This window comes from Manihot esculenta, chromosome 6 (genome assembly GCF_001659605.2).
Source record: "Manihot esculenta cultivar AM560-2 chromosome 6, M.esculenta_v8, whole genome shotgun sequence".
Lineage (NCBI taxonomy): Eukaryota > Viridiplantae > Streptophyta > Magnoliopsida > Malpighiales > Euphorbiaceae > Manihot > Manihot esculenta.
In genome coordinates, this window is record NC_035166.2 from 22,003,072 (window position 1) to 22,027,839 (window position 24,768).

The window sequence follows — 24,768 nt, forward strand, 5'->3', positions numbered from 1 at the left end:
TAAAAAATAAAATTACATTATAGCCCAGTACAGTATGAAAAACGTATTAATATATTTTTATTAAAACTAGCTTAAAATTTTAAAAAATATACTAACTTATTGATAATTGATTATTCAATTTTAAAAAATATATTAAAACATTAATATTTTAAAAAATTATATACTAGTTATTATTTTTATATTAAAGATATTTTAGAATTTTTTTAAATTTATTTTGTATAACTATACTAATCATTGAGGTTAATATTTTTATTAATATTACATAAAAATTATTTAAGTATAATTTGATTTTATTTATTCAAATACCCTCCATAAAAATTATTTTAAAAATAATAATATATAGTGTTATTTAATTTGGAAATTATCAAATCATTTATTAAACTAATTTTTCTTGCAAAGTTAATAAGCAAAGGAAAAATAAACATTTTTGTGGGGCTAATTTTATGGCATAAGGCATTTCATTTTCCAAGAAAGACATGTTCTAACTAGGAAACCACTTGAAAATAAAATAGAGGAAGGGCCACCAAATTTTTGTATGCAGGGATAATTGATATTATATCTGTAACGAAAAATATATATAAATTCTGAATTATAAATATCAAACGTCATATTTCACTTTAAATTTATCTCTACACTATAATTAAAAACCTAATTAATTTCAAATAAGGCAAAATACACCAATCTTATATTTTAAAATATTAATGAATGATGATCTTATTTAACAATGATAATTTAATAATAAATTTAAATCAAAATATAAAAAATTAATTTTTTTTTATTTCTTTATATAGTTCATCATTTATTATTATTAATCAAATTAAATGATATTTTAAAATTCTAATTAATTAATTGATAGAAATAGACTAGAGATTTTTGTTTTAGTTGACATTGAAGACATTTGATGTAATCCTCTCAGGTATTATCGCCCCAACAAGACACATATATTGATACAAACACAAAAGTTTGGTAGCTCAATTAGATTACTGGAATACCCATCTCACCAACAACTCGGTGGATCAATCATTGAATTCCACGTGGCATATCAGATTAAGTGGTTTTGGTTGTGGGCAAAGGAAGGATAGGGTGGATGAGAAGTCAACAACCTCCCATCGCATGATTATTTCAAGTAGTTGATTAATGGCAGGTTTGGTTTGAGGGACTTGGTTGAAACATCTTAAAATTCTTATGAATTTAGGCAGTTTCGAAATAAACCGAGTCCAAGTGTAGAGCATCACGAGAATGGCACAGGCAGGCCCATTCATTCAAAGATAGCTAAAATGAAATATATTTTCTTTTTCTTTTTCTTTGGTAATATGGAACTTGCAATTGCCCCAAAATATCAACAGAATTGAGTGAAAGGACAGCGAGAGCAAACTTCCCTTAGCCACATCCAATTGTCATGATCCCAATAATGAATGGGTGGGCCAATCTCACCACATGGATAAAAGGCCCACTTAACCCTTGCACATAATGAGTTAAGCAACGCAACAAACTTTATTTATTTATTATTTTTTGAACAAGGAATAAACTTTAAGCAAAGTAGCTTTACATGTGCAAAATCTCAGTATTGGGCCAAATCTGTTTTAGCATTTTGATTAGTATTTCTTGAACTAAAGTGATAACAGAAGAAGCAAAAGGCTCCCCAACCCTTCCTTTCTTTTGCTGCGATGGGTCCAAAGAGTAGCCATGCCCTTTACATTTTTAGTATTTTGGGAAGGGATGAAAGAAACATAAAATAAATAGTATTAGATTCAAACTTAAAAAATTGATTAAATTAAATTAATTTAAAATTTTAATTTAACTTTTTATTCATTTCAATTTAATTTAATTTTTAATTTTAAAAATTTCAATTATTTTGATTTAATTAAAAAAATTAAAAAATTAAATTAAATCAATTAATAATATTCATATATTATTTTTAATAATATAAAAAAATTAAATTATAATTAAAATTAAAATATTTTAATTAAATTTTAAAATAAAAAATTTATTAAAAAATCTAATAATCAAATTAAATCAAATCAATTTGATTTTTAATTAAAATTAATTCAATTGGTTTTTATAAGTATTAAAATTTTAGTTTTTAATTTATTCGATTTTAAACGGAAAAGAAAATGAAAAAGAAATGTAGAAGCAGATTTTGAGTAAGGAAGATCACAACCTATTACAATGAATTTATTAGATCTGCAAAATTCAAAACCAACCAATCAGCTTTTGCTGCTACGGTCTCTCGAAGTTGAACACCCGCATAGCAAATGAACAAGTTGGCACAATCTGGTTTTCGAGCCTACATATAAACAAATAATGAAAATCGAATCCTGTAATTGAAGCATACCAAATAAGAAAAAAAATTTCTCCGTCATACTACCATACGTATTGTCAACTAAATGCACTGAAAGTAACCTGACTAGCAACGGTCCACATTTTGGTCATACGAGTTTAGACTTGACAACATACAGTAAATTATTTCCTCGTAACATATATGCAGAACAGCAGAAGTGTCAGAAAGGAAAATATGTGGAACAGAAATTTTCGGGAATTCCAAAAATCTCATAACAATGGAAGTTCAAACAAGATTATTTACCTCAAGATCAGTTGCACCATCCCCGACCATAACCAGAGTCTTGTATCCATGAACCTGGTTTATCATCATAATCAACTTTAGATGAACTCGTACGAATACAGGAAACTAACAACTAATAGACAAACCTTCCTTATATGCTGCACTGCAGTTGCTTTTCCTCCACTTCTTGAAGTAGGCTCCTTTGCATCAAACCCCAGAAACTCCCCCGAACTTCCAAAGAGCAATTGATTGGCAAACATATTTTCAAGTGGCATCCCGAGGATAGATGCAACAGGCTGCAAGGGATAATAACGGCATAACATCTAATTTATCCATTAAGTTCCAAAACAAAATGATAATAAACTTTTTAAGTTTTTAATCATTAGCATTTTGAATTTTATTGTGTTGCAAGATTATAGTATTTTAGCATTTGAAGGGTGAAGTGTTATAGGAATTGAGCAGACATGATAGAATTATTAATACATTAATCAGGCAATTGTTTATTTTACTCTTCCATAAATGCTATAGCACAAAATCATGGAGCTCATCCACAAAAATCCTGTGCACAAATTAATTACAACAGCTATAGACGCTCTATAGGAATGTCATTATTGATAATAAAAATCTTCCTTCAAACCACATGTAATACTTTTATTATATGATTATTACATTAAGCACTTTCTTCTAATTCTACAATTTAAAGTGAAAATTTTCTATTTGATGAATGATTATAAGACAGAGAACAAAGCAACAAAGCAAAGTGAAAAAATTTAGTGCAGTAATATACATTGATCATTTGCTGAAAGCCGCCAGAGATCAAATAAACATCAGTATTTTTAGCCTTCAGCTTCTTGACCAACTCATCTATGCCAGGAGATATCCTACATAAAAGGAAACGGAAACAATAAAGATTCTTCAAATTCAGAATTAACTCAAATTGCCAACAGAAAGGGGATATTAAGAAGTAATCAAAAGATATTGAATGAAAGAAGCAACAAGTCCTTTTCAAACATTAGGAAGCAAAACAAAAATTGAATTGAGTAAAGTTACATAACAATTTTTAAAAATAGATGGAGTTTAAATAAAATAGCTCATCAAGATGATGCATACACTGGCATGAATGCATGATTTATCAATAAAAACATGGCTTTTTGTGGTCCTCAAATAAAATTTTCGTTTAGGTCCATGTTCAATGAAAAATAGCCAATATGTTCTCATGAATTCCAATATAAATTAAGCATACAACAACCAAATAGCAAATTCTGATATAGAAATATAAACAGGGATTTGGCTGAAATCCTAAGAAAAGAGATGACCAAAAGGACTTACCATGATTGAAGCAGTTAAATCTTTTAGTATCGGTGGAAAATTAAATTTAGATAGGAAAAACTGGAGGAAAATGATTCACGTGGCTACTTCAAAGAGTTTGAGATTTGGATCAGATGAGTTGAATTTAAGTATCAAATATGCCATGCTAACAACAAATCGATACACAAGAAGGCAATATTCCATGAAATAAGGCAGGCTCTCACACAATGAGAACGCTTTTTCATGGGATTGTAAAATGTATTAGAAAAGGGGAGAGAGAGAGAGAGAGAGGTGTATCAAGGGAATAGGATGCTTCAACATCTAGCATGTGTAATTATGTTTTCATGACCTCCAAAAAAAATATCTTTCAATTAAAATAAACAAATAAAAGCGTAATTAAGGAGTTAACCTACTTTGGGGGCCTCTTCGCAAGAAAATCTTGGACCTGAGATAGGGATGGGCTGAATAGAGATAGTCTGGCTGCCAAGGCCTCCTCAAAAGGGACAGAACCACCCATTGCTCTGGCAAATCCAACACTAAGATCAGATCTAACATTGAGAAATTAATTAGTTTTAATATCTTAATAACTGACGAGGACAACTAACTTAGCAGTCCATTCCGCAACAGCCTTTCCAGCTCCACAAAACTCTGCAAGTTCATCAATACCCTCATCTAGGCATACTGTGCTGTCCACATCAAAGCATACTGCATCAGCGCTTCTCCAAAGCTCAAGAACCTCTGTCAATTTGAAAAAGCAATCAACAGTTACAGCAATACAGTTACCAGTATTATAATGTAAAGCTAGAAGTTTCTCAAGGCAAAAGTTTAAAATGCATAAAAGATAATCTGGCCTATAGGGGCATCATGATCATATGCTGTCTACCATATAAACTTCAATTCTCCAGTACATCTTGTAAGCTTGGTAGGACTCTACCAATGATTTACAACTACATTTCCCATATCCAAGTAGCAGTTCGAGTTTTTACTTTTTCTTTTGTATGGCTGTGTTGCCATTCACGACAGTACCATACCTTGTTTGCTTCCTCTACATTTGTTGTGAAAGGCCTCGTAGCAAGTTTTGCCAACTAATTTTTCTAAGGTAACAAAAATCTCCATTCACCAAAGAAAAGGACTAGTTACAGCGACAATTGTACCGCTTTCAAGATTAAAACTAAATTTGAAATTTATTTACGATGCTCAAGGGATGACATCCAGTTCTTTGAATATTAATTTCACATTTTAGTTTACTCAAGTTTCTCTACCATTAACCCATATAAAGCTTTAACAAGTAAATGTTTAACCCTAACTAATTCAATAAATAAATAATAATAATAATAATAAAAGATAACCCTCTGGTTATTTAGAAATAGAGCTCAGAAAATAAAAACTATTGAGTTAATGATTGTAACCTTTGGATGGCACTGTATTGTGGAAATGGTCCAATGAGACAGCTTTTAAAGGTTGAACTGAAGCAGTAACTGAACTGAATGATTGAGGAGGTTTCATGAACAAAATTCCACCTCTAGTCAAATACTTTTTCAACTGCAAGGAGAAAGCGGGAATAAAACGAGAGCCAGAGTGTTTACAAGTAACATGAATTGGGTTGACTTGTGAATGCACCAACCCTTCCATCAAATAATCTGTTATATACAAAAAAAAAAAAGACACAAAATAAACAAAAGAACCCAGAAACCTTGTGACGCCATTACGTTTCACCAGTGCTGCAAAGGCTCTAACACAGTAATACAGTGATGAACGATAATAACACAGTTTCCCCCGCAAGCTAAATCAACATTACCAGAATATCAAGTCCCTATAATCAGTTAATTAAGAGAATGATAAAAGAAAAACAAATTCATAAAGAAACTAGGCATCTTTGATGCAGCAAAACTTTGTGAATTCCAAAGGCAAGTATGAGACAAATTATTATATATTTTTCTAAAAAATGCCATCGCAAAAATTGAAGAGTTACGGATTCGTAAGCACTGCTCAATAACCAATGAGAATTGAAAAGGCTTACAGTATGCTCGGTAGGTGATAAAACGCCAGGAACAATAAGAGGACAAAAGGCAAACCACGACCACGTTACACTTATAGCGAACAAAACAATAGAAGATTTGCGACCAAAAAAAAAAAGAACTATAGAAGATGCAAATGGCGATGATTTCTCGGGAACCAAGCAGGGCAAAAACAGATAGAACTAAATTCAGAAAACGTAATAAAAAAAGAAAAATTCAAAAGATGTATAAAAAGCAAGAAGATAAAGTGAAATGGAGAAAGAATAGCAACGAATTTAAGAGTACTCACAGGCAGTGTTAGACTCGTAGGATTTGCTTTGGTTCTGCCTGAAATGTTTTGGAGGTGAAAATTTTACTTCCTTCTGTTCTCTTTCAGCAGCTCGTGGTTGGTGAGATATTTTTTATAATAATAATAAAATAATTATATCTAAAATCTTAACTATTTTAATAGTACTAAATAAATGTTTTTAACCTATTAAAAAGTTATTTTTAATCTTTTGCATCATTAAACTTTTATTTTTTTGAAATTCATAATATATTTTTATTTATGATGAAATATTTAAATAAGAATTTTATGTTTTAATTTATAAATTTTATAATTTATTTTTGTTATATTTATTTTAAAAATTAAATTAAAAAGTTTTAATATTTTTTTAGTTTATTACATTTATATTTTTGTTTATCGTTTCACTAAAGTTTTATTTTTAAAATTAACAAATATACTTTTTTGAATGTAGTAACACAATAGTTAACTCTATTAAACATATATTCTAAATATATAATATATTAAATTTTCATATTTCTTTATTAAAATAAAAAAATTGAAGAATATAATGTAAACATGCGGTGGAGTCTGCAGTCTTGCTAGTACATGCACAAAAACTGTTCGATGGAATTCTGAGCCGGATATAAAAATTTTCATGTCCCTCTCGTCATCGGACAAAAATAGTAATCATGACAACTAAGTGGATCAGATGAGAATTATAACTATTGAGACATCCAACAAAACAACTAAACAGTAAACCCTAAGCCTTCGCTTCCTTTATTCCGGTACTAAGTTCCGTTTTGATCTGCAACAGCGTGTGTTGGCCCATATCTTCAGCCTTGGAGATACCCATTTCGATTATGATCGCAAAACATTTATTTGCATCATGCTGATCCAAAGAAATAGCGCATGTGTGATTTCGGGTTTGAAGAAATTATGCACATAAGAATCAAGGTTCAAAGCTTTCAGCACTTCCACCAGATAAAGTTGTCGCCACACGACTGCACGCCTTCTTCTAGCTGAAGTTTTAGTTGATATTTGTATATCATAATAAATTAAATAATTTAAATTAAAGAATGAATCCAATTAAAACATATGTCAAGGTGTATTTCACAACCTTCTCCTGGATTAGCTTCATCTCTCTCCATGCTTTAGAATTTTTCTTTTCATCTTTCTCTACTATTTCATCCCAAGATCTCACCGTAGAAATTTTTAGATCTAACTTAGAATAAAAGGGCCTTCATCGGTCCATCTTTAGGACCTCCAACTACTTTAATTTTACTTTGCAAGTCCCATGAAAGCTCAAGAGCTTTGATCCTTCTGTTGACGTGGGAAAAAAATCATCAGTATAGAATGCGAAACTCGATATTACAAGTCCGGATGTTGGATGCTGTATTTGCAGCTGCTGGCTTGGCCTCGTACGCTTTCAACAAGCACCTTGTCTTGCTTGTCATTGATGCTTCAAGCTTTGGATGGATTGGCCTTTTCTACTACTGTGCCCTATAGGTTCAATTGGTTGGATCAATATATATAATATTTTACTGATGAATTTTGAGTAATTTGGAAATTGAATAGAATTCCAAACTAAAAGAAACGTAACTCAAGATTATTTGTTTTTTTTTTAAAATTATTATTAACTTTTTTCTTTCATCAACCTCTTCTCTTTTGGAACAGAAATTCAGACCATGCGTAGATGTGAACCCTTTACCTTTAGATTAATTACTAGGCGTGGCTGAATAAATGAATTTGGAGATTCTTCAATTGCTTACAGGCAGCCGCTTATTTGTGCAGAGAGAAGAATACAACTTGCCGCGCATGCAGCATGCGTTCCATTTTTCATCCGGATCACTGACGGAATTTTCCAAGTCCCTCCCTATCCCTAATTTAACTTGTACAGTGCATCTGTCAAAGTTTCAGGAACAAGAGTCAGTTTTTAAATAGCGTATGCATCGAACAAGAAATTTCTCCATTCATATGCTTTGGTGGTTGTGGAGGAAATACCGAATATTTGATGGAACACAATTTACAATAAATCAATCTCATAGCCTCAAAATATGGTCTAGTTTCCATTTAAAGGCACAGGGCGGAAAAGTGAACGAACCCAAAACCAAAATCAATGGTAACCATAACAATATTTTCAATTCCCACAAATTAAGCATAATGCAGAGGGGAATTATTGGAGTAGCTCAACAAAAACATCCTCAAACATGCCAATAAAGTTACAAGAAGCCTGTTGCTCAGATCTTATTTCTGAGCCGTCGAGCACCACAGATTGTTCAATTAACCCTCTAGTGCTGATGCTCCTGATATAATTTCAATCAACTCGGTGGTGATTGATGCTTGACGAGTTCTGTTACAAAATCATCAAACAAATTATTAAAATCAATCATGAAGACAATATACAAGCACAAAGAGGGTTTTGCTCAACACCAATACCATTACATGTAAAATGACAAATATAGGTCGTTTAGCTACAAATCCATTATAATTGAACCAACGTTTACTGAAAGTCAAATATTCTAGACCACTAAGATGAACCAAGTTGGCCATTTGAAAAACAAAAAGATAAAATAAAGATATTTTCCCAGTTAAGGCAAAGCAAACATCCATTTTCCATGTATTGTTTATCAGTGGAGAGAGCATGAGAGACCTGTTATAAGTAAGTGTCAGGCGATCAAGCATCTCGCCAGCATTTCTGCTTGAGCTGTCCATAGCAGACATCCTTGCTCCTTGCTCACTGCAAGCATTCTCCAGTACAGCATTGAATAGGACCTGGAAAAATAAGAAATAAGATCAAAATAAATCCTAAAAATTATCATCAAATAATTTGCATGAAACACAAAGTTAATAAAAATGACCATCTTAGAAATATCAACTCATACAGCAACAACGAAAAAAAGCATAAAGTAAATTGGCAAAGCATCAGTGCCCAATATGTTGATGAAGTCATATTACAAACTAAGGTCATTTTTCAGTACAATCAATTCCTTGTACCTGCATCATGAAATTGCATTCGAAGGTAAAAGTTCTAGGCATTAAGCTTCCACATTTCAGTTTACTAGGTAATTATTTCCAAAATGACATATGCAGTCCAAAACATAAAGAAATTCAAGAGTTAGCAAGGCTTACACAAGAAAACTGGAACTCAGCAAGATTCTGAAGTATTTCACCCTTTGTTTCACCACCTTCAATCTCATAAGAGTCAAGATCTCCAAGTTTTCCCCCAGATTCAGCCTCTCTCTCCACAACCTAAATCAACATATCATCATTAGACATCCACAACCCAATCAACACATCAATTCAAAGTAAGACCAAATTCTTCAGGATCACCTCTGGAGATAACACAGTTGACATGGTTGGAAGAAATGAAACAACTGAATGGAACTTGTTGAAGACAATCCTCAAAGCATCATATTCCACATTCTTTAAGATGTCATCTGCCAGAACAGAGACCTGAAAGGCCAGCAATTAAAATAGAAACAAGAGAACAAAAAGTACCATAGACAAAAATCCTCATAATCTATCAAATGTTCAGCAATGCAGCCCACTCTTGAACATGTAAATAATACAACAGGCTTCAACAACTCAACATGCTTTTCATAAACAGCACAAAATAATCCATCTGAGAGGGGAAAATAAATACAATGAAAGCCAAATTGAACTTATCCTGGTCCACATAATACTGAACAACATTAACATGACTTCACAGGTGCAAGTGAATGGAGACACACAAAAAGATTATTTTCTATGATGAATAAATCCAGGAAGCATAAAACATACCTGAGTATAATTCAAAGGATTCTTTTGCAACTCAGTGATAGATAGTTCAATGTCCTTCTTTGAATCACGTATCAACTGAGCCTTCGCCTTTTCTCCCAAGATGACATATTTTGTTTCTTTATCTGGACCTGTGACAGCAGCAATAAAATGTTTAAATTGTTCAAGAGACACCAAGCCTTATTGTAGAAAGTTCAGTAATAAATTCTACCAGAAGCCAACTTGTGCATAGCCTTGCTTATCTTGACTGATGTGGAGTTAATTCCTCCACACAGACCTTTGTCTGAAGAAATGGTAACAATTACATTCTTCTTCACATCAACACCTGGCAAACACAACAACGATACCAAAATGAATGCAAGAAAAACATGAAAATTATATAGGGAAAGAGAAGAAAATGAGAGAAAAGTATTCAGTAAAATTGCCAGGAATGACAGTTTAAAGCATGTATATAGTTACATCAACACAAAATCAACATTCACAATCAAGCATTTATAAAATCCAAACAACTCCATCAAATTCCTTTTCCTAAAGTCTGATTTATCTAGTAAGAAAGGACCATTTATCTAGCATAAGTTACATTTAGCATAAATTACACTGAGAAACCTGCATGTTTGCCAGAGACTCAATGAACTTCACTTAACAAGTTATTGAATTTGAACAAATCTTTCCCCACAACGCCAAGTGCTCTCATTTGTTACCACCACAATTTTAAACCTCCAAGTGAACCAGAGATGATGAGAAAGAGATAACAGCACTGCTAGGTTAATTTTGAAATTATTCCATCATACCAGCAATCTATGTGCATAAATATCACTCCAAGTACTTTGGGATATATGCAACATATATTCATTAAAGCTTAACATCATTTATTCACCACAAAAGCAACACAATGCAATGGTCAAACACCATTGACACATTACGACTTGTGGATAAATTTTGTAAAAGTTGCAAGAAGATGACCAAAAGGAACCAGCAACATATGATTAATAAAAAAAAGTGCAGGCAAATTGAAGACCATAAGAGATGCACAACAAACTAAACTCTTAAAACTGCAAAAGAAAATACAGATAAATTTGATGGCCAATTTATTGGAAATAGATTAAATTGGAAAAGATGAACAGACCAAGTTAAATCAGTAATGAACTTACTAGGAGCATCACCAAGAAGAGCAGTAAATGGCTGCCATAGGCCACGGGAATTTTCTGCTCGAGTTTGAATCGCACGTAACTTTGAGGCTGCAACCATCTTCATGGCCTTTGTAATTTTCTGAATATTCTTGACACTCTTCATTCTATTTCTGACTGCAAACATCAACAAAAAAGAATATTGCACGCTTTTAGAGACTATTTTATAAAATACAGCAAAGAAGGCTCAATGTCAAGTAGCCGAAAGGCATTAACTATGGAATGAAACTGAAGCTTACCAACTTGGGTTGATATAGAACGTACTCCACTAGGGGCCTGCTCCCTGTGTACAAAAAAAATTATTTAGCTGCTCATAATGCAAACACTAGGAAATTTTCTAAAAGAAAAAGAAGTAAATTTGGAGATTAATAATTGTGGCATGAAGACATTAGGAGATTAAAGGCAATTCATGTATTTTTTTTACTGATATTAGGTGATTTCTAAAACTTTCTAGCGAACAATATGCCTAAACATAGCAGTTTTCTTTTTTGCAATCTTTTGTAAAGCTTTGGTACCAAGAAAAACTAGAGTAGAGTTAGTCTCTTACATGGCTTACTAAGTCTTATCTTAACCTATTTTTTTAGCTAAACATCCCATCCACCCTAAAACAACAAAAACGTAATAACCAAACAAATGAAATATAGAAAACTTATAAATGGCAATTGGGGTAGCAAACTTGACATGTATATAGTGTTTGGTTGAATTCCATAAACCAAAATTTTATGAATTCTAGATAGAATTCATTTAAAATTAATTCCACCATTTAGTTTGATACAACTAAAATGCATAGTTCAACTGAAATCTATGTACTTCATATTTGGTTTAAATCCAAAATTGAAATTCATTTAGTCTCATTTCGTAAACTATCCTTGAGAGTAAAACTAAAAAAAAAAATTATAATTTTTTACTCTATAAAAGGACTTAATCATAATAAATTTGTAACAATCGACAATTATATAAACCTATTAACAATATGTCAATAAATATAAACAAATTAGCATGTCTCACAATAATAGGAATAGAGCAAATGGTTGCTTTAATGAAGAAACTCATAGCTTTTGATGGTTTTCTTTTAAGGTACAGGTGAAAGGTGAGATAAATGCACTCCATTTGTTTTTGTCTATGATTTTATGAACATTTATGAGTTTTTTTTTCTTTAATCAAGTATAAAGTAATATAAAAAATTATAGAAATCAGACGTAAAATAATTTTTTTTTAATAAATATTATTACTTATATTTTATTTTATTTTATTAATAAAATAAATAAATATATTTTTGATATGTGCATTTAGTCCAAAAAAAAACATCTTCATGTAAGTTTTCTGGAATTCATTTTAAATTCCATCAAATTTTGTAGGAATTGGTTTTAGCTATAACCAATTCCACATAATTGAATTCCTAGAGTTAAATTCTGAGTTTTAGTCAAACCAAATAGACAAAATGTGAAATTCAATTGAATTTTACAAAATTTAAAGGGTTGGAATTGAACCAAACAGGTTGGTAAATTCAAAACATAAAAAGCTCAATATATAATTATAGACTTGCAAAGAAATTCGGTACCAAATGCATGCTTCAATAAACCCACATCTGAAAATGATGTATGTACGAGTTACAACAACATCCTGCAAATATAAACACACTGTCTAATTTCTGCTAATATCAAACTGGTTACAAGAAACTACTCTCAAATGAACAAGTTCCAATATTAATTATTTGCACTAAATCATGGTCTCCAAAAACTTTAAGATTCATTTCACCCTATTTTTCCTCAAATAGTCAATTCCCAACAATTCAGCTTAAAAAAAAATAAAAATATTCATGCAAAAGATAACAATTTCCTCGTTATAAAGACGCGGATAAAAGCTAGTAGGGAAACACATGTCGAATTGGAAATAAAGCAACATCGCTGCGTTCCATCAAAGTGACACCATTGATGTAAAAACATCACATTTGCCCAAAATGGTGAAGAAGATGAAGAAGAATAAACCTCCAATTTTTCACCATCCGTAAAGGGGACATCCGAAGAAACATAGAGATAGTGTGGAAAAATGCAAGAGTGATGTGAGAGAAAAGAAGAGGATATCGTACTCTGCAATAAGAGAGGATCGGATGGCAGTGATCGGTTGGGGAGAGATGAGAGGGGTAGCGAATCGCCTCCCTTCCCGTCTCAAAGCAGCCATAGCCATTGTTGAAATATTCTTTCAATGAAACCCTAGAGGCCTGAGAGCTGTAGATCCGACCAGTTTGTTATGGCCGTGTTCTGGTGTGTTTTCCGCTTCAATTCTTCTTCCTTCGCTCCGTTAAAATGGAAGATGAAATGGGAAGATTTTTACCACTCAAAAGTTGAAGGATAGCAGAACGCTACCGTTTTAGCATTTAATATGTGCGCTATTCACCAACGGTGTCGTATCACATGCCTCAGTTCCCATTTTCTAGCGCGATCAGCAGATACCCAACCAGCCGATCCAAAAGTGCTACATAGAACTAACTGAGCACTGAAAAAAAAAAAAAAGAGTACTCAAATATTCGTTTAGAATAAATCATTCTTATAAAAATTAAACAAATTTTATACAATTTTTATTTTTGTTTATTTTATATAATTATTTATGTATTATACTAAAATTCAAGTTTTTTATTTTAAAAATAAAAATTTATTTTTTACAAAAATAAAATTAATAAAAAAATAAATTTAGTTTTTTGACAAAATTTCTTATTTTAAATAAAACATTTAATTAATATTCTCTTTTTTTAACACTCATATGGCACTGTTGATTGAGAGATCAATACAAGTAATTTTTATTTATTTTTAAGCGTAACATCCAATTACTTTTAATTATTTTATCATATAAATATAAAAATACAAAAGGACGACAAAAAGCAATATTTTTAATTAATCTTCAATGAAACTTGAAGTAAAGTTGATTTACAGTAAACATAATTTCCTTTAAGTCTTTCCTCTTTTGTATAAGAAAATTACATAAATATATTTATTTTTAAATAAACAATTAAAAATATAAAACTTGAATTTAAAAATTAATGAAATACTGTTATGTCCTATAATTTTTATCAATTTAATTTTTTTATATATACTTAAAAAATTATTTCTTTATTAACTTTTTAATTATATTCGTTTTAAAAATATTAAATTTTATTAATTATTAAAAAATATTTTAACAGTTTTTTAAAAATAATTAAAATTAAATAAGTTTATAATAATTAATTTATATATATATATTTAAAAATTAAATAAAATTATAATAGTTAAATAAAAAAATTGAATAATAATTTTAAAATAAAAACAACAAAAAGAAAAAAATAACAAAAATGATGAAACTGACAAGGTTTAACCAGTGCACACAAAAATGGAGGTATCCCATATTTTCAAGATTAAAATAGGTCTTTTTTTTTTCTTTTATATTTATTTATTCTGTCGCAACAACTATAACTACGAGCGGAGATTATTCTCGTATCCAAACAGATCTTCTGTTGAGCTCTTATTCAACCAACCCTAACCAGCAAGGACCCATCTTCCGTAATGGCGTCGGAGAAGCGATGCCACTACGAGGTCCTCGGCCTCTCTCGCGACTGCACCGCAGAGGAAATCCGCTCTGCATACAGGAAACTAGCTCTTCAGTGCCACCCCGACAAGCTAATCCAATCCGGCTTGAGCCAAGCTGAAGCCACTGCTAAATTTCAGGAGCTTGCACAGGCTTACGAGGTCCTCTCCGACCCTAAAGAACGCGCCTGGTACGATTCTCACCGCTCTCAGATCCTCTTCTCCGATCCTAATTCAGCTAACTCGGTCCCTGGCTCTGTCATCCCTAATTTATTTTCTTTCTTCTCTAACACGGTATATTCGGGTTACACGGATACGGGCAAAGGGTTTTACAAGGTGTATTCGGATGTTTTTAACAAAATCTATGCTAATGAGATCAGCTTTTGTAAGAAACTAGGGTTGAGGTTGGATAGTCTGAGGGAGGCGCCGGTAATGGGGAATTTGGCAAGTCCGTATGGGCAGGTTACAGCGTTTTATAATTACTGGTTGGGGTTTTGTACCGTAATGGATTTTTGTTGGGTGGATCAGTACGATGTGATGGCCGGACCAAATCGGAAATCAAGGAGGGTGATGGAGGAGGAAAACAAGAAGCTGAGGAAAAAGGCTAGGAGGGAGTATAATGAGACGGTGAGGGGACTGGCGGAGTTTGTTAAGAAGAGGGATAAAAGAGTGATTGATATGATGGTTAAGAAGAATGCAGAATTGGAGAAAAAAAAGGAGGAGGACAGGGAGAGGAAGAAGAAGTTGGAGAGAGAGAAAATGGAGAGAGCTAGAGCATATGAGGAGCCGGAGTGGGCAAAAATTGATGAAGAGGATGTGGAGGAGGTGGAGGGGTTTGAGGATGAAGGAAAGAGTAAGAAGGGGAATGAAGGGAAAGAGTTGTATTGCGTGGTTTGTGGAAAAAAATTTAAGAGTGAGAAGCAATGGAAGAATCACGAACAGTCGAAAAAGCACAAGGAGAAGGTGGCTGAATTCAGGGAGTCTTTTGGAGACGAAGAAGAAGAGACGGTGGAAGATTTTGAGGAGGATGAACAAGAAAACAATGGGGAAATTCTTAACAATGTGGATGCAGTAGATGAGAGGTTTAGAGAGGGTTTTAAGATAAGGGAGGAGGAGAATGGGGTTGAGAATCCAGAATTGTCTGATGAGGAAGATGGGTTCTTTGATGTTGAGGACGGTGACGAGGTTGAAGGATTTGATGTGGCAGATGGGAATCTTGATGACGATGAGGCTGATGATGGTGATGGGGAAATGAGTGTACTTGAAGCAATGGTAACTGGGCACAAAAGTAGGAAAAGTAGGGGTTCACGGCACGTGAATGAGAATTCTCCCGTGGAAGTTCGTGTTGAGGATGTGAATGAGGAGTTGGAAGTTATGGAATATAACAACCGGAAAAGTAGGAGGAGGAGAGGCAAGAAAGAGACGGGTAAGAATTATGAGGGCTTGTCTGAAAAGGGTGATTTTGTTGAAAGAAGTCCAGATGGTGAAAATAATGGAGATGATGCCAGGCCAACGGAGGAGTCCCCTTCTCATTCTTTTGGGGAAGATGATGCTGGTAATGACAACAATAATGTGAGAAAGAATCATAAAAATTCATACCATCCTGTCAACAATAAAGGGCCTGCAAAGAAGGAATCAAATAACAAAACCAAAAGCCTTTCCAAAGGAAAGAAAGGGAAGGTATAAAACTTTATTAATTAGTGTATATATTTGCTTGCAGATGTTAGTCCATGATGTGGAATTGCAGGTTGCTGGATACAAATGGCCATTATTTTAACATTATTAGCCCCAGGTCTCCAACACTATAGATAGGATAAACTTTAGTTATGCCACTGTGTTTTTAGTTATTCCGTGAAATATATGTCTATATATGGTTCAGTTTTTAGTGGTGTTTAAACTGTGTGTGTAGTTCCAGATACCCTGTTATATGGCTGGAGGTGAGGGTGACTGTTGTATTCCATGTTTGTGAGAATACAGATAATAGTAAAGTTTTTTGAGAGGAAATAGGGAAGTAAAATGCTGTTCTTGAAGGTTTGTTTTCAGCTACTTTGTTGTTGACATTCTATATTTTTTTCCAACGGGATACAGTAATTTTTTATTTACCTATCAAGATGCTAGCTAGTGATATCATTCCAATTCCAAATGTCTACAAAGTCTTAGCTTTAGTTTTGGGAACTTTGTCTTTGTCTAATTCTGTGGGGTGTCTTTCTAATACAGGCAGCAGCGAATAATTCTGGCAATGTATGTGAGAAATGCGGAGAGGAATTTGAATCAAGGTCAGCGTGGTGCTTCATTCTCTTTGCTAATATGCTTTTTAATTTGTTGCTTTGTTATTTCTTCTTCTCTAACTCCTCACTCCCATTTTTTAGAAGAAACAAAGAAATCTTAATCTTAATTCCTTCACCATGGCAGGAATAAATTACATAAGCATTTGAGCGACACAGGACATGCTTCACTAAAATTCAGATGATTTTTTTTATTAATATTTTTCTTTGGGAGGGTGCTTGGGGGGAGATAGAAGAGGTGGTGAGCTAATAGTTCAATATACACAAAATAACAAGAACCAGAAGTGAATACCAGACACAGCCTGTTGAAGGTGCAGGCTTTTTCGTTTTCAATCTAAAAGCAAGAAAGTGCTTGCACCCTATTGAGGTGGGATATTTATCATTGTTTTGTTGCTAATTGCAAATTGTATGTCAATTTTGAAGAGTTACTAAACTATCTGCAAATGAATTCTTTCAAATTTTAAGAAACGTTACTTGTAAAAGTTGTCTTTAAGTCTGCTCCTTTTTTTTTTCAAATATTAGAATAACTGCATTTAAGCTTTTGCATTAGGGACTCGAATCTCGATCTTTAGCATGCATCAGGTACAGGTCGTATTTGTAAATAAATAAATAAACATATCTAAAAAATTCAAATAGCCATAATCTATCGCAAATTTTAGCCATACCATATAACATCATGTTCTGCACACAGTTTGAAAGTCGAAACGGTCTCGTATTGTGAATATATTACTGTGCGTTAGAATTAGCTGCTGCATCCTTGATAGATGCTAACCCTAACTAGAACCTAATACGCAATAACCCAAGCCTACTGGTGGTCCCAGTTCCTAAAGCTTATGTGATGAGCAAGACTTGGAATTAATGTACAACCAAAGCTGCTAATTTGGACATTTACGAGAATAAATGTGACAGCCAGACAGTTGCCATCATATTGGTTTTGAAGAAGCTTCTTCTATGTAGGTAATGGCTTCCTCTTCTGAGAACTGCCCTCCTTCAATCAGGCCTTGTATTAAGGTATTAGCATATTCTTTGCAAGGGGCACAAAGGGGAACTTTTCCCGATTTAAACCTCTCAACATCTGAAAGTGAGCAGCTGAACGATCAAAAACATGTCAGCACAGGTTAGAAAGATAAATATAAATATATGAAGGACAAGAAAAGGGTATTTTGTGCATACGTCATAGTCAGTATGGGAATATCCTGCTCCTTCCCCAAGTACACTACATTATGGTACCAACCCTTCTGCATGAAAACAGATATAGAAACCCATTTGATAAGTGAAAAAGCTTGGAATGTATAATAAATCAAACAAATGTGCCATTCACAGCCTATAACGTACCTTAAAAACCTCCAAAGACATAGATCCATGTTTTTCGACGGACTCTAGATCTGCCAAATGAAAGGCTGGAGAACCCATCTCACAACTAGAAACATTTTCTTGAAGCGCTATATTTTCTTGAAACAAAACATCATTGAACTGCTCCAACCTGTTAAAAGAAAAAAGAGAAAAAAGAAGGGTCAGATCATCAATTCAGTGTCAATGGCGAAACTTCAAAGCCAGTTAGATTATATCACGTTTTGTTAAGAAATGTAAGCAATCACAAGAAACAACATACGTGATTCTGTACATGCATATGTAAGTTTTTTCATCAACGCTAGTTTCAGGATTAAGGAATGCAACTCCTCCAGGACCCCATGTACGTGTTGATTCACGGCCAAAGAACAATCTGCGGGAGAAAGTTTTCCACAAGATCTCTTTTGGAGGGTTTTTATCCATTGAACCAGGGCACGGCTTCCTCATACCATCCACCTGCAAGCCATTTCTTAATATTAAAAATTTCAAAAAAAAAAAAAAACAAAGAATAATTGCCATCTTATGCTTACTTTAGGAGCTTCGACTGTTTCTAAACTAGCCTGCCCACTTATTGGGTGATCAAAGCACAAGGAAATATTCATTCCATTGAAACTTATCTTTTATTTTAATATTTGAGGATAAAAGTACAATAATTAAAATATTACCTGACCGCCCTGAATATAGCAAAGGAACCTTCGTTTCCACATATTTGATCCATAAGTGGCATACCAAATCTCCATCTTTGAAAGCTCTGATCTCCAGGGGACAGACTCTCTGGCCACTTGATCTGCATTCAGTGTGGAGTTGAAAATGAAACAGGAAGAGAGCGATTTTCTGAAATTAGACAACTTTTGACTGTAAAAATTTTTATACCCTTGCCATGAATATCTTCAACTTTCAGCTTTGAAAGAGGTTCAACAATCTCCTGAACAACTTTCACCATATTATCTGACACAATGTTTGGAGATTTTTCATCCTCATCTTCAGAATCAGAGCTTGAGATCAAAAGATGCTGGAATGCAAAACTTCAATCTTAGTACTGTATTTGTTTCCAGAGGATGGCATCATATGTTAACGAAAACATAGCGGAAGTAGAAGAAAGATAAAATGAAGCGAAATTCTTTCCTTTAGAGCTACACCTATGTTTAGTAACTAGTAATGTTTCAGTGATCATAACACATTAAGCTTTGGCTTTTATCAATGTACAAAAGTTTTTTAAAAAAATCATTTCATGTATAACCGTGCGTAATGATTTGTGGATTACTGACAAGGTAACCCCTTTTAAATCTATGTGTGCTTGTGGAAATAAATCCAAGTATTTTTCAGTGGGAAAACCAATTTAAAAATTCAGGGTAGGTTGATGTTAAGTCTTATACTTTGTTGACGTGTGTGTGCATGACTCCTCAATTCTATTTGCCCATAAATCAACTGCTGTGACATTTTATGAGACAAAGACCCAACTTGTACAGAAAAGGACTCACCGCAGGAGGAGCTTTCTGACTAGTTAACTTCAAGGGTATTTCGTCTGCAAGTGAAGGCCAGTAAGCACTTAATTTCTTTCGAACCTGAGAAATAGAAAATGCATGACAAGCAAAAACAAAAGTATTTTTGCACATGATCAACAAAGAAACAAGAACACAGAAAAAAGAGGATAACCTAACAAAGAATGTGATGACAAATGTATTTTACCGCTTGTATTACACGCCATGTGGACTCAAATGGATAGGCCTCTGAAGATCCAGCAATAGGCTTGCTTTCAAGCAAAACTTCCATGCATGCAAGGAAAGAATTTGCTATAGAGTCAAGATTGTAACCTCCTTCTAATGCCAACACAATCTTACCATGAGCAAAATCCATTAACTGAAAGCAAGGAACGCATAGGAAAAATGAAAACATGAACTAATAGAGTTTGAAAGAATTGAAAAGTTAAAAGATGCTAGACAAATCCAAGTCAACTTTAAATGGCAACTCAAGGAAAAAGAAATCAAATAACAAAGTAGAAAATGCAATTTTCAGACCCTGAATGTTACACAAAATGTCACTTGTATGTTCCCAATGCTAGTCAATGACCCTCTATCTCACAGTTAAGGTGATACCACAAAAATCAAGATCAAATTGATTGCTAACCTTTTTCAACATTACTGAATATCCATAGGGTGTGACACGGCAGCCGCCAAGAGGATCACCGATAGCTGTTTCAAGAATTATAACAGAAAAATTTACCCTAGTAGAACTGAATGTAAGTTGTAAAAATGCAACACACTTTACAATATTAGCATGTCACATGTAGATAGAAGCACCCCATGCATCATGCAACGTATTGCCTTGTAGAACTGGCTACTTTCAAGAGACCTTATTAATTAAAGCATCTTCAGAACATATCTAGGCTTGGGGGCAACCCACATCTCAACGTTTCAGGTGCACGTTTTAGCTTGTTTTTGTATTGGCCATTAAGTCCAGAATATTTGAAAAAGCAATTAGATCAAGGCCCAAAAATAAATAGATATATTTCCTCTCACAGGTTGACTATTTCTGCAATCTTCATCTTCAGGCACAATCTTGATTAATTGCTCATTGGGATTAAACTTTTGAACAAATAAGTTATGATATGTGGTCATACACGTATCAACACTATCAACCCTCTCTTTTCTATTGTTTTCTTTCAAATGAAAAATGTACTTGGTATGAAAATTGTCCATAAAATCATTTTTTTCCCCAAATGCTTGTAATAGAAACTCTATTGAGTTGATGTAGCTCGGCCAAATTCTTTTTAGGGGAAGTACAAAAATAACATGCAGTTTCATCAATTTTTCATTTTAGACTTTGTGGTTTTATTTGTATCAAAATATTGCATTAGCAAACATATGCAATTTCCAAACGCTGTCAAGAAATATTAACATGAAAAATCATATCATGAGATATTATTTTGATATAAATCAATCCACATACCCTACAATAAAAAACCGATAAAACTTGATGCTTTTTTTTTGTACTTTTGCCTTAAAAATGCTAAGAAAAATATTAATGGACAATGATATTTTGCTTGCTACGTCAATATTTTTTTGATGGTGTCTAGAAATTGCAACTGTTTGTTAATGGTGTGACACCACAAGATACCATGAACCACGGACTCTCGAGTGAAAGTGAGTGAAAAACATGACACTTTTTTGTACTTTATCCTTCTTTCTATAGCATCATGATTAAATGTGAGTAGCTCAATAGCTGCAAAATGCATGTTGAGGTGCAAATAAAACATGGAGTATGTAGATTTGTGCATTAATATGTTTGCATGAGCAGCATGACCGTATGGTATGCTTGTCAACGCTACTGAGTTCAGTGAAATGTTTAAAAGCATAAAAGAAACATCTAGGATACAATCATAAACCTCCATAAACAGTGAGCATCAAACCTGCATCAAACCCTGCAGACACTAAAATCATGTCAGGATCAAATTCCTTGGCAACAGGGATCAAGATATGGTCCCAAACAGCAAGATAGTCTGCATCTCCACATCTTCCATTCTCCCAAGGAACATTTATGTTATATCCTGCACCTGGCCCTTCCCCAATCATAGTATAAAAACCATCATCATTTGCAGGGTAAAAGTTCCCAAACTCATGCCTGCAAAAAAATTTACAATTTTTAGTTCAAATAATAATAATAAATTTACAAACCCTACAAATGACCATGACTAGGAACCAGTGATCAAAATATTCTTTGTGAGAACATATAATAAGAAGAAAAAACTAACTCAAAGCATCCGTAAAAAATAACATAAATAACAGTAATTACAAGCCAAAGCTAGTTATATCACTATGAAATCCTTGACAAAAAAAAAGAAAAAAGAAAAAAGAAAGGTTTACCTTAGTTTAATGATTGTATTTACAACATTTTAGGATGTAAGAGAAGGCATCCTCAAGTGATTACACACGAGAAATTTGAGAAGTAGAATTCCAACCGTACCTATGAACAGAGAAGAACAGAACACGAGGGTCCTTCCAAAACATCTTTTGAGTGCCATTACCATGATGAACATCCCAGTCAACAATCAGAATCTTTTTAATACCCAGTTCTGGCTGTAACAAAGTAATAAAAGTTAATGAGGTCAAACCTCACTAAAAGTTTTTATGGGATGAAAATTTTAAAAAAGAGTAACATAAATTTGCAAAGGAGCATACATATACATATAACCAAGCACTCACTCTTTCATCTAATAGATAACTTGCTGCAACGGCGACATTATTGAATAGACAAAATCCCATTGCCTCATCATGTTCAGCATGATGTCCAGGAGGCCTAACAATAGCAGCAGAAGAATGCAGTTCCCCTTTGGCTACTCTCTCAGCAACCTAATTGAAAACACACGTATAATTAGATAAATTCGAAACAGAATTTTTACTAAAATAAATCTACAATACTCCTTGACTTGATCAAGTAATACTTGCATAATTTATACACAATCCTGCTGAAGTTTCCTTCACAGGCCAAATTTACAAACAGTAGAACAAGTTCAGTCATTTCCAGAAGCATCACTGACTTCAATTATCCTAAACTTGAAAATTTGATGGAAATTAAAATTAATATTTCACCAAGATTTGAAGACATGACACCTATTAACTAAGAAAGCTTTGAAATTTAATGGCATCAAAACCCATCAAGTTCGCTTATATTTTCTCATTAAATGTCTTTCAGCTAAAATAACACAGTTGAAAATTATGTCAAAGAAACCCTGAAGTAAAGGCATTAAGATGTAGGCAGATAATATAAAATTAAAAGGAAAGAATACCAAATGGTAAGTGCAAGTATCCATAAAATAGCCTGCACACAGTACCTCCACAACAGAACCAGCAGCAATGTAGGCAGCTTCTGATGATCCGTCATTGAAGTATATGGAATTAAATTTTAAAGCAATTCTATTTCTTCGAGAATCAAATTGATTGGAGCTTATATTTCTTATCAAATTAACATGATTCTTGGAGTGAACAGCCAGTAGATATTTATCTTCTGCTTCTTTGGCATTTAGAACAACACATCTGAAAGAGTCAAAGTCACGTCTGCACATTAAAAGGGGAATAACAGGAAGAGAGAAAGAAAAAGCATTGTCTAGGCACAAACAAGATCACAAAAGACCCATGAACATTTGCATTTTAAATAGTTCAACTACATTGAACCATAAGCGATTAAATTAATCATTTACAGATAGAGAACAAGTCAAAATAAAAAAAAAATTAATAAACCAAATAAACAAATGTGGCCAATTGCAAAATTTTTTATAAACAGTAACGGCTAATTATCATTTAAAGCATTTGAACACCACAACCTTAGAAGTTATTCAAAATTTCTGATCCGAGGACACTAGTCGATAATACATAATAAGCATGAAACTTCAAACAAAAAATGGAGCCAGAATTCAGCTCTCAGCTCTGGACTCGCTAATTTTATGTGTGTCTATATGTTTATGAAGTAAAAAAAGAGAATCATCAGTTGCAAGGTCAGAAAATTCATAAAAGAAACGAACATTGACATTTGCAATAAAAAAAAGGTTCAAATTACGCCAGCGAGGCAAATAAAGAAATAGAATTCAGTCGACTAAAACCTAACAAATTCAACTTTCCTTCAATTTTTTTCTCAACAGCCAAACAATCAGCGAAGTGAAACAAATTGGAACTTCATAGGAGAACAATTAAGAAGATACAACCTTTGAGGAATGTTGTTGGCTAGGAGCTTGTTCCAAATAGCCTTGATGCGATAGGGGTTCTCAGGATGGTAATCATCATCAGGAGTGTGATGCTTACACATCCGCTCATCGTACAGTAACCCCACGCGCCGTTGAATGGTCATGGTCTCACCAGATTCAAGCTGCTGCATGCTTTCGATCTCTAGTCGCAGTGGTCGAGGGAGAGAGAGGAACGCAAGGGGTGAAGTGAGTACCTTGGGTTGCGATGTCTCGTTTTATTGGTGGAATCTATTTATTTATTTATTTACTTTCTTCCCTTTGGGCTTTTTTTTATTTTTTCTTTTTCTGCCTTCTTTGTTGGAGGGTTTTGGAGGGAAGAGCTTACAGGCTTTGGTGGGATCTAGTTCACCTTTTTTGTCTTTTTTTCAAAATACTAAAATTTTATCGTCTTTTACTTCAATTTATTTTTTATATTAATGAGTGATAATTGCAGAACTATATTCCACCTAAGTTGAGAATTTTGATAAAATAATTTTATAAAGGAGAAAATTTACATCGGTATTTTTAATTTGATTTTAATATTAGCACATTAAAATCAAAAATAGAACCTAAGAACTCAAAAGCAAAACAGAAAATGAAAAATTGCAACTTGAAATCATGCTTCAAAAAATTTGAACACATTAATGCTCAAATGCATATCATGCTTAACCAGCTTTCATGCACGGATGCAAAACTGCGAGTCTTCCAATGGTTTGGTTGAAGGGAGGTGTTTGCATTACTG

General features: G+C 33.2%; 4 protein-coding genes across 7 annotated transcripts; 1 reads left to right on the forward strand and 3 right to left on the reverse strand.

Annotated features, from left to right (window-relative positions):
* Positions 1 to 2,115: 2,115 nt before the first annotated feature.
* On the reverse strand, positions 2,116 to 6,291 carry LOC110616955 (phosphoserine phosphatase, chloroplastic). 3 transcript variants are annotated; one of them, XM_021759497.2, is made up of 9 exons: positions 6,179 to 6,207; positions 5,565 to 5,654; positions 5,281 to 5,413; positions 4,477 to 4,609; positions 4,285 to 4,392; positions 3,351 to 3,444; positions 2,710 to 2,859; positions 2,585 to 2,638; positions 2,116 to 2,287 (listed from the first exon to the last, which is right to left on the reverse strand). In XM_021759497.2, exons 3-9 carry the CDS (start codon positions 5,375 to 5,377, stop codon positions 2,165 to 2,167), a joined length of 759 nt encoding a protein of 252 aa, XP_021615189.1. In that variant the 5' UTR covers positions 5,378 to 5,413; positions 5,565 to 5,654; positions 6,179 to 6,207; the 3' UTR covers positions 2,116 to 2,164. The 3 variants fall into 3 exon arrangements, with proteins under 3 accessions (XP_021615189.1, XP_021615188.1, XP_021615187.1); XM_021759496.2 differs by lacking the exon at positions 5,565 to 5,654 and having other exon boundaries at positions 6,179 to 6,291; XM_021759495.1 differs by lacking the exon at positions 5,565 to 5,654 and having other exon boundaries at positions 5,281 to 5,511; positions 6,179 to 6,272.
* Positions 6,292 to 8,176: 1,885 nt separating this feature from the next.
* Positions 8,177 to 13,459, reverse strand: LOC110618328 (ATP synthase subunit gamma, mitochondrial). The gene is made up of 9 exons (XM_021761494.2): positions 13,208 to 13,459; positions 11,358 to 11,401; positions 11,083 to 11,235; positions 10,143 to 10,256; positions 9,935 to 10,062; positions 9,485 to 9,607; positions 9,284 to 9,403; positions 8,805 to 8,926; positions 8,177 to 8,504 (listed from the first exon to the last, which is right to left on the reverse strand). The coding sequence occupies exons 1-9, from the start codon at positions 13,303 to 13,305 to the stop codon at positions 8,435 to 8,437; spliced, it is 972 nt and encodes a 323-aa protein (XP_021617186.1). The 5' UTR covers positions 13,306 to 13,459; the 3' UTR covers positions 8,177 to 8,434.
* Positions 13,460 to 14,581: 1,122 nt separating this feature from the next.
* On the forward strand, positions 14,582 to 17,453 carry LOC110617280 (DNAJ protein JJJ1 homolog). Its single transcript, XM_021759965.2, has 3 exons — positions 14,582 to 16,355; positions 16,893 to 16,951; positions 17,088 to 17,453. Exons 1-3 carry the CDS (start codon positions 14,655 to 14,657, stop codon positions 17,143 to 17,145), a joined length of 1,818 nt encoding a protein of 605 aa, XP_021615657.1. The 5' UTR covers positions 14,582 to 14,654; the 3' UTR covers positions 17,146 to 17,453.
* Positions 17,454 to 17,604: 151 nt separating this feature from the next.
* On the reverse strand, positions 17,605 to 24,388 carry LOC110617279 (histone deacetylase 5). 2 transcript variants are annotated; one of them, XM_021759964.2, is made up of 14 exons: positions 24,009 to 24,388; positions 23,142 to 23,343; positions 22,513 to 22,659; positions 22,274 to 22,386; positions 21,720 to 21,931; positions 20,438 to 20,502; positions 20,000 to 20,170; positions 19,792 to 19,875; positions 19,184 to 19,322; positions 18,976 to 19,097; positions 18,573 to 18,766; positions 18,296 to 18,443; positions 18,134 to 18,195; positions 17,605 to 18,049 (listed from the first exon to the last, which is right to left on the reverse strand). In XM_021759964.2, the coding sequence occupies exons 1-14, from the start codon at positions 24,176 to 24,178 to the stop codon at positions 17,884 to 17,886; spliced, it is 1,995 nt and encodes a 664-aa protein (XP_021615656.1). In that variant the 5' UTR covers positions 24,179 to 24,388; the 3' UTR covers positions 17,605 to 17,883. The 2 variants fall into 2 exon arrangements, with proteins under 2 accessions (XP_021615656.1, XP_021615655.1); XM_021759963.2 differs by having other exon boundaries at positions 18,134 to 18,198; positions 24,009 to 24,372.
* Between the last annotated feature and the right edge of the window lie 380 nt (positions 24,389 to 24,768).